This window comes from Cajanus cajan, chromosome 3 (genome assembly GCF_000230855.2).
Source record: "Cajanus cajan strain Asha chromosome 3, NIPB_CcT2T_4, whole genome shotgun sequence".
NCBI classification, from domain to species: domain Eukaryota; kingdom Viridiplantae; phylum Streptophyta; class Magnoliopsida; order Fabales; family Fabaceae; genus Cajanus; species Cajanus cajan.
In genome coordinates this window covers 30,107,338-30,117,501 of record NC_138519.1, presented here as the reverse complement: position 1 = coordinate 30,117,501, position 10,164 = coordinate 30,107,338, and the positions used below count along the sequence as shown (strand labels likewise).

Genomic DNA, 10,164 nt, shown 5'->3' with positions numbered 1-10,164 from the left:
ACTAGTCAATATTATAAATTCTAACAAAAATTATAGGAATCCAAAAATTCATTCAATTAATATCCAATCAAAAAAGCAACTTACACTAGTGGAAAATTAGCATATTACGTCACCCCTTTTACGTCAGAAATACGAAAAATCCGACGTAAAAAAAATGCGGTGGCATTTTTGTAATTTTTGCGAACTTTTTTACGTCGGACCTGGTAGGGTCCGATGTAAAAAGTCCAATCTACGTCGGAGGTGTGTTGTGTCCGGCCTAGATTGGACTTTTTACATCGGACCCTACCAGGTCCGACGTAAAAAAGGACGCAAATTTGAATAAGAGAGCGCGAGGCACACCGCGCGCATTCACTCTTCATCACTTTTCATTTTTTTCTCTCTAAACCCTCTCCCTCTCCTTTGTTACTGAATCGTTTTTTTGTCTTTTGTAGAGGGATGAACTCTTTGTTACTCATTTGCACATTGTTGCTGCTCCTCAGGTATGAATCAAGGTTTCGTTAGCACTTTTCTACTTCGCATTGCTACTCTGGCTATTTGTTTTATTTGATTTTTTGGTTGTTCTATTTGTATAGGTAGTGGGAATTTTCTTTTGGGTTGTTATACGAAGCTGAACGGCCTGTTCTGCAAGCAGAACGGCCTGTTCTACAAGCAGAACGGCCCGTTCTCCCAGCAGAATGACCTGTTCTGAAAGCAAAACGGGCCGTTCTGCTGGCATTTTTATGTTTTTTTATTTTTATTTTTTTCCCTACTTTTTTATGTCGGATGTCGTAATGTCTGACGTAAATTTACGTCGGTTTTGTAGATCCGACGTAAAATTTACGTCTCCCGCTTCTACGTCGGTATGTTTTCTGACGTAAAAAGCTGAAAATGTCCGACGTAGTACACCTCTTTTGTACTAGTATTAATACAAGTTATTATTTTCCAATTACATACAACGAAAACCTACAGGGTCTAAGATCGACCTCTACCCACAACTATATTCTGTAAGACTAACAACTCCCCCTTATCTAGATAAGCAACTCTAAGTAAAGATGTAAGATAAGGTGACAACAACAAGACCTTCTCAAGGTTTTTGTCCGAGTTCACACTTTTTGATGGGTTTCAAAATGAGACAACAAAAACAAAAGAGAGCAATTAGATATTGACCTAAAAGTAAAACTCCTGTCAAAAGAAAGAATATATTGGATTTATGAAGACCAAAATATCTAGAAAACACATTTATTGCTCAACCCATTATATATTTTTTTTCTAACTAGCCTTTTTATTTTAAAAGCTTAATTTCAATCCTTAATTCCCCAAAGCCTTTTATTTAATTTTATTTTATTAAAACATTTTTGTTTTAAAATTGGGATGTTACAATAGTCAATTAGGATACATTGTTGATTTGGCTGAAATTCTTTTAAATTAATTTAAATATTTAAAACAAAATAAAATCTTTTGATATATAAAATGTCATCTACCAACATAACTCTATAACTATCATTAATTTTTCATTACACTTGGAGATATGTAAGAGCGAGAGCACATCTTGTCAAGTTAAAAAGATAAAAAAAAAAAACATAATAATCCTTTTTAAAATAATAAAATTTATTTTAATATGTATTTCAAAAAAATTAATTTCTAATTTATGATCGAGAAACATTTGTTTTAGAAAAAAAAAACTTCCATATTTAAATAAATTTTGTGTAATGCACAAGTATTTTTTTTAGTTTATAATAAATAAAAAATACATAAAATAGCTAAGACATTGCCTACTTCATTCATTAAACCCTAATGCATGTTACAACACTTCAATTAATGCTTACATGATTCATTAATTATTGTTGCAAAATACAACACTTCAACAGATCCTCCTTTAGATTTTTCAGTAGGTAGTCGTCCATTGTCATGATGAATTGACGATCCACCTATACAATACATCATAATAATTGACCATTAAAATTTGATGTGATAATAGACATGTAAGAAAGGGAAAGACCTACCAAGCTTGTTATTAGCGTGTTTGTATAATTTTTTGAAAAACACTTTTAAGGGGAAAAAAATAGGAATAAAATTAAAAAAAAAATATAGATTAAAATTAACTTATACATAAATTTAAAAAAATTTGGAGCAGCTAATAAGAGAATGTTCTTACAAATTAACTTATTCATAAGCTATTTTAATTTATAGAAAACCTTATTTCATTTTTCATTCTTATTTTTATTTGCTGAAAGTATTTTTTAGATAAATTTAGTCAAACAAATCCTATAATTGTTTCTAGAAAGAAGACATCTATTGAAGGAGAAATTATTGGGGGTTGAGATAATATGTATAAGGTTTTATGTTTGAACCTTGTTGTTGTCGTTATAATTTCAACTAATATTTATGCATAAATTTTTTTTATTACCTTATTTTAAATTAAAATTTATTATCTTATTTTAAATTAAAATTTTTGACTATATGTCCCATAAAGATTAGTTGAGACAATAATCACTTGATTTCGGACCATATAATAATTTCTTCATAGAATATAACAATTTTGAATGATATCACGTACCTTAGCAATGATGGAGATGTTTAGAGCATAACTCCCAAATGGCAAAACATTGCTACAAACAACGGAGAGGTTATGAATTGCAAGCGTGGCCAATAACTTCCTTACAATGCCATTTCGTTTGTCACAAATAACTTTGATGATTACATCTTTTGTTGAGATGCTTACTTGAACCGTTGGGAATGTCTTGCTAGGTCTATCTAAGCCATTAGAAATCCCAAAAAAGTTGTCACTAACATTAACATTAGGTTTTTTATTTGCTAATGTCGTCATTGATTCCATCCTTCTCTTTTGGTTCTCTTCCTCCAAAACTTTTATACGATTTTGAAGATATTTCACACGATCAATAGTGTTGTTGAGGATAGACAACTTGTCCATCTACACATAAAATGGAATTGATTTTATAAATTCATAATAAAATACAAAGTTTTAAAAATCTAGAAATTATATTAAGGAGAGTGAAAATGAAATAAATTTCAACAAACACGAACAAGTTTTAGGTCATTCTTATGTCCTTATTGTGAAGAATGAATATGCAAACTAATTCCCAACATGGATGTACAAGTTCTCTACTTGAACTAAACCAGTGAATACTTCCTTCATGGAAAAAGCAACACAAACATAAGTAGCCAATGCATTTTAAATTACGAAATGCTTTTAATACATAACAGTGGTTGAACCTTCCATTCATATAAAGAAAAACTAGCAGAGTTATGCTTGACTTTTATCCAATTCCATGCCCTTAGCTAAATCAACTTCATTGCAATATCTATACTAAAGGGTATATAACCTTGAAAATAACTTCATTCCTTTGTAGTCATATTGACCAAAATGTTGCCATCCAAACTATTCTACATACTAACTATTGCCTTTCGCTATTAAAGTTCCCTAAATGCTGCATAACACCTTTACCAATTGGAGGAGTTGTTGTATAACCAACCAAGCATAACACCTTTGCCATAGTGCACATGCAAATTGACATCCAAAAAATAATTAAGTGTGATGTGCTTTCAATATGTTGGCAACCGTATGAGCAAGTAACATTACTACTAGAAAAGTGTCATTTTCCTGCGAATTTTTCTAAAAAAAATATTTGCATAATTTTTTTGCAAATTTTCTAACAATAATAATTTCACAAATTTTTATGAATTTATTTGTGAAAAATAATTTAGAGATATTTCTTACAATTTTTTTATGAAAAATAATCTACAATAAATTTTTGCAAATTTTGCTATAATTTTAATGATCATAAAAAAAAATTTCATAGTAAAAATTTGCAGAAAATATTGTAAGAATTTTATTTTATTTCTTGCAAATTTTTTTGCAAAAATAAATTTGAAAGTAATGTTTACTAAATGGTAGAAAAATTTTGCAGGTAACTTTTCTTGCCAATTTTCCTGCCAATTTTAATTCGCAGGAAAAATAAAAAAATTTAAATTTATAAGTTTAATATTTTAAAAAAACCTCAAGTCTCACATCGATTGAAAATAAAATTAAAGAGTATATAAGTTGGGGCAACACTTACCTTATAAGTTGATTTGTATGGTTGAGTGTTAGACTTATAATCTATCTTAGAGTTTAAAAGATTATGTATCACATGTTGGGTGCGTGGAAACAAATGTTTCGGATGAATTCATTGTGAACATTTATAAGTTAAAGAATTATTAATAGAATTTGTAGTAATTACTTCAATTTTTTCGTAAAAAAATTTCCTGCAAAATTTCTTGCGAAAAAAAATTACAGGAAACTTTCTTGCAAATTGAAGAATTTTTGATAGAATAATTGTAGTAATTTCTTTAATTTTTTTTCGTAAAAATATTCCTGCAAAATTTCTTGCGAAAAAATTTGCAAGAAACTTTCCTGTGAATGTTTTTCTACATGAAACTTTCCTGTGAAATTTTTCCGCAAGAAATTTCGCAGAAAAATTTCTTACGAATTTTAAAATTCGCAAAAACATATTATCCATGAAAGTATTACCTACAGATAAAATTTTGCAGAACAATTTGAAGGAATAATGTTTCCTGCGAATTTTTATGAAAAATTTGCAAGAAAAGTTGCATATAATAAGAAAATTTCTAGTAGTGTGCATTTAGTAGAAACAACTCCCTTTCTCTATAGATTATCCAATGTCTGTAAACGCCCATAAAATATTTTCCAGGAAAATGTTGTTATCTTTGATGGGATTTTAATCTTTCCCAAGAGCTTGAAAACCTGTATGTTTTCACATTGTTTCATACCTAAAATGATGGCATAAGCCTCACGAAAAGAATACCCTTCACCTCTATTTGGAATCCAAATATAGGTATCAGTTATCCCGCAACACAAAGATGCTTGATTAAAAATTTGCCAAATACTCTTGAAGCATCAGTTGTTCCCATTCCATAACTATCTCCTCCAAGAAAGTCTCCACACCCAATTGATTTCTTCCCAAACACCCAACTCACTAACATATTGGCCCTTATTATTAGAGAATGAATATAACCATGGATACCTTTGTCCATGGTCCTTCCTCTTACAGATTGTATCCCATTGAATCCATGTCACATTGTTGTCATCTTTCCCTCCACACAAGAACCTTCTCTCTAGTCCCTAACAATATTAACCACCTTCAAAGGAACTTTTTAAAAATGATAAATAAAATAGGGGAATGGAAGCAAGTGTAGAATTGATGAAGCAAATACGCCCCCTAAGGAAAGATTACATTATCTCCAAGGTGACATTTTTCTTCTTATCTTGTCAATAACAAGTTGTCAAAAACCCTCCTTCCTTTCCTTTCCTCCACTGGTCAATCATATATTTGAGGGGCACATTCATAACCATGCAATTGAAAAGGTAGGTGTTCCTGTACTAGGATACACACTTCACTTGTTCTTGTTGTAACGGGTCTGGTCTTGGGTCTAGGTCTTCTCGTTCCTTTCCGAGTAGTCCGAAGTAAGGGGAGGTGCCTGCTAAGACACTCCAACGCTCAAGTAAGTGATCGGCGTAATAAACGTGGTAGTTGAAAGTTGGTTACGTACCTTGTTGGGGTCCTATTTATAGTATTTCTTGTTGGGCCGTGATTAAGGACTGAGCCCCAGGAAATTAGGAGACTAAACCGACACATTACGTAAATTAATATCTCCTTAATTGTCTCGATATAAATCCCTAACTTGGCCGAGCACACCGACATGTTCGACTCAGGTAATGAGTAGTTGGTGTTCTTGGTGACGTTGATCTGGTTAGTCGGGTCGGGTATTCGGGTATCCAGCCTGGTCGATTACCATCCGGTATAGTAGGCAAATCTTCTAATCAACTCCCCATTCACAACAATGCCTCCCAAATTGTTTTTGTGAAAAATCACTCTTAACCTTAAAGCAGCTTCAAATCATTTAAAGATTAATTTAACGACACCAATTTTCCTTAAACTTGGTTCAATGAATTTGCAATTGAGAAGATAGGCAAATCTTCTAATCAACTCATCATCCACAATAATGCCTCCCAAATTGCTTTTTGTGAAAAATCACTCTTAAACTTAAAGCAACTTCAAAGCATTTAAAGATTAATTTAACGACGTCAATTTTCTTCAAACTTGGTTCAATGAATTTAATTGTATCATTAATAAGTTGTTGAATAAATGTGATGTATGATACGACACGAGTATCGAACATAATATACATCTGATACGACGATACGTCAATTTTTTAAAATATAGTATATAATAATATGCTCAGGATATGTATTAAAAAAATAAAATTAATAATTATTTGTCAAATACAAGAAAATATAAAAATAAAAATTGTATATACTATCATTCAAAAATCAAGATGAATTTCTTACTTTTTATTTTTAAACATTTATATATTTATAATTCTATATTTATATATTAAAATAAAATAATTATATGGATATTAAACATTTAATTTATCGTGTAATATTAGGATTTCATTAAAAACTATTTAACTAAAAAAATTAAAAGAAAAATTAAATTAAATTAGAATTCAACATTCACATAAATAGCAGAAAAATAAAAACACAAAACGAGTGATCAATCTGAAATGGAATAAAAGTAATAAAAAAACTACAAAAGGACAAAAATTGAAAAAATTCATTAGTTTTCACTTTTTTGAAAGGTGAACATGGAAGGGTGAGCATCAGACATTGATTTTATATTTAAAATGTTTATACGATCAAGACTACAATGAAAGAACACCATATACCATGCTCCGATATAAGAACACAATTACGAGAGTATCATAAGTCATAATGAATCCCTCTGAGTTTCAGATCGTAACCCTTTCAAAAAATCTAGTATCATGTAGAGTCATATTTTAAATAAAAAAAACCTATAGTGACGAAACTGTAATGTATCTATTCTTTTTATTTATTAATATAATTATTATGGATACGACTGAGAAACATATATGTAACGTATCGAGTCGTATACGTATCGAATATGTATTCGATATTGATTCGGGAATGAAAATCACATATCTGTGCTTCAAAGCTGAATAACAACCTGTAATCCATTATTACCAATTGGGATGCCTTTAATTAACTTCTTCACAACTTCATGAACTAACCCTCCAAGTCCCTTCGCCACCATAAGAAATTGGAAAGTTGCCACATAGGGTCCCTTGTCTAAGTCCCCTAGACATTTAAACTCCTAGGTAGCACCACCATCTACTAATACTAACATAGAAGAGGATTCAAGGTACCCTCTCACCCAATTAATCCATTTATCAGAGAAACAAATTCTTAACATCATGAAATACAAAAACTTCCAATTCATAACATCATAGGCCTTTTTAAATGTTAAGAGAGGTTTCTTCTTGCTTTTAGTGCAAAAATTAGATTTAAAATTTGAAAATTTAAGATCGGTTAAAAGGTGACCAATCTTAAAAGTGACGCGGTGATAATTTTGTAAATAATATGAATATTTTTAAGATCGATTTTAACCGATTTTAAAAGTGTTACTTTTAAAATTAGTTATTTAAGAACTTATTTTAAAAGTTTTACTTTGATAATTAGCCAGTGTTCTTATCTTGGAATTAATATGAGAATTAAGTGATTTATTTACTTATATTTATAGTCTTTGTGACATAATTAGATTTGCTTTCTATGATATTTTTTTTTTGATATTTTCAAAGTGGAATTTTTAATATAAATGAGTTACTTGTTTAACTTTTTTCGTACAGATTAAGAAAAGATAATAATTAAATAATAAATAATTTTATAAAATTTATTTTTATTATTATTATTATTTATAAAAACCATGTAACATAACAATACTCTTTCTAAAAAAATATAAGGTAAAAATTGAAAGAAAAAAAAAGGGTACGAAGTGACCTTTTTCAATCCAGGAATAATGGCCGAAAGTGCATTGAACAATCTGGTGAGATTCTCTCTCCTTTTCCTCTCAGCAATTACATGATCATTGGTCTCAGAACTGTTTCTTACCCTCTTATTGCACTTTGCATTCTCAGGTTCTATTCTCTTGGATTTTGAAGTAATATTTGGCACTTCAATTGTATCCTCAAAAGAGAGATTGTGGAAGGCAAACATTGGTTTCTCTGAAGAAGCATTTCCTGTGTTCTCTTCCAAACATGAAGCATTGCCAATGTTGTGTTTCAACTCTTCCTCAGCAGAGACAATGTCGTGTTCATTGAATATATCACACCCATCATCCATTTCCTGCAGTACAATTGACAACACCACAAAGACAATTAGTTATTTTCATAAGGACCAAAATGATATAATCGATGCATAAATTTGTTAACTCATGTTAAAAATAGTTACCAAATCAGAAAACCATTTTTCCCATGATTCGTCCATGTTGATGCCAACTTTAGAAATAGTGTCGGTTTGATTTTGCTTCACCTATATATATATATATAATATAACATTGAAAAAGAAATGAATAGCCACTTTTATTCTATGGGACCCTCTTCACTGCGGGTGAATGATATTAATTTAAGACTTGTGCCAACCAGAAACAGAAAGCGTGGCAATACCGTGTATTGTCAGAAACTTTGGTGTTTCATAAAAGTCAAAATTGATTACAACATAGTTCAAATTAAGTATATTTTTAATGATTAAAGACGGTATTGCCAGAAACTTTGGTGTTTCATAAACGTCAAAATTGATTACAACATAGTTCAAATTAAGTATATTTTTAATGATTAAAGAATTTAAAATAAAAAATAGTATAAAGTTACAATAATTAATCAATTTAAATATATTTTTAATCAACATCTTCATCTACATATTAGAAACTAACATTATTTATTAAATTTTTATTAACGTCATAAAATCAGTCAATCTTTTTCTTTTTTTTGAAGTTAAATTTAAATTTTTTATTGACTAAAAAAAATTGACCAATAACTATTAAAATTATGAAATAAATTTATTTTCTTTTAAAAAATTTATTTATATATTTTTACGTTGATAGTATACTTTTAATAGAATAATTTATGAGAAATCAGTTTACTTTTAAAAAATGATTTAATATTAAAAATATTTACATGTAGTGATTTGATTTGAATTTTTAACAATTAAAATAAGAAATTGTAGCCGTTTTATCTTTTTCATTTAATTAAGATAATATCCTTCCCTACAATCTATACAGAGCACGTGCCGTGTGGACTCTCTCTTTTGTATCACCTTCATGATTCGACTCTTTTTTTTTTTTTTTTTTTTTTGATAGGCAAATGTTAGTTGTTAATTGTTAGTTTTTTTGTTAGTGGGGGATTCGAACCCACACCCTCCTTATCACTCCAACCCTATGTCCCTCCCCCCAAACCACCTGGACCACCTTATAACTCCTTCATGATTCGACTCTTCCTACGTTTGCTTTCATTCTTTAATTCATTAATGTGTGTTCGTGTCGATTAATAATACTCCCACTTATCTGTTATAAGAAAAAATAATAATTTTTTATATATAAAAATATATTTTAAATATTTTTATCTCAATAATATCTTCTCTAAAATATTATTCTTTTAATATATGATCTTTTAATTGAATTATTTTTATTTTTACATTTATAATAAAAATGATTTTTTAAAAAAATTATAAAATTATAAAATTTGATGTCAATAACTAATTTTTAATATAAATAAATTATCTTTTTCTTATAATAAAAGACAGATGAAATATGAATGTATTTTAGAAACCAATAATATTATCGGTACGTGCATCACGTGTTCTAAAAGTATAAAATGCTCAAACATTTTTGTTACCCCCACACTATTAATTTGCACGTGCTTAATTTCTAACGCTTTAGGGGTATGATTAAAAGTTAAAAAGAGTTGTTCTAACAAAAACTTAAAATTCTGATAATTTTTTTTTCAATGATTTAAATTCAATCTAGGAGGAAAAAAATTAAATATTTAAAAATGAGATGCTTTATTGTGTTTACATTTGGGATGTTATAAAGTGTGAATGCTGACCTTATTATGATCAGAGGGTCTGCGTTATGCATTATTTTGGGTTAGGTGTAACAATGAAAGCATGTGATAAGTTGGATAAATCTGCGACAACTTCTAAAGAACAAATGACTAGTTCCATTGTTCCAGAGCTACCAGAAAAAGCATCAAGAGACAAGAGGGCCAATTAATTAGGAAAAGGATAAAATGATATTTAGTGAAAAAAAA

General features: G+C 29.3%; 1 protein-coding gene across 1 annotated transcript; it reads right to left on the bottom strand.

The window, feature by feature from the left end:
• Positions 1 to 394: 394 nt before the first annotated feature.
• Positions 395 to 8,403, bottom strand: LOC109790958 (transcription factor bHLH25). The gene is made up of 4 exons (XM_029269772.2): positions 8,309 to 8,403; positions 7,859 to 8,203; positions 2,537 to 2,911; positions 395 to 1,907 (listed from the first exon to the last, which is right to left on the bottom strand). Exons 1-4 carry the CDS (start codon positions 8,342 to 8,344, stop codon positions 1,818 to 1,820), a joined length of 846 nt encoding a protein of 281 aa, XP_029125605.2. The 5' UTR covers positions 8,345 to 8,403; the 3' UTR covers positions 395 to 1,817.
• Between the last annotated feature and the right edge of the window lie 1,761 nt (positions 8,404 to 10,164).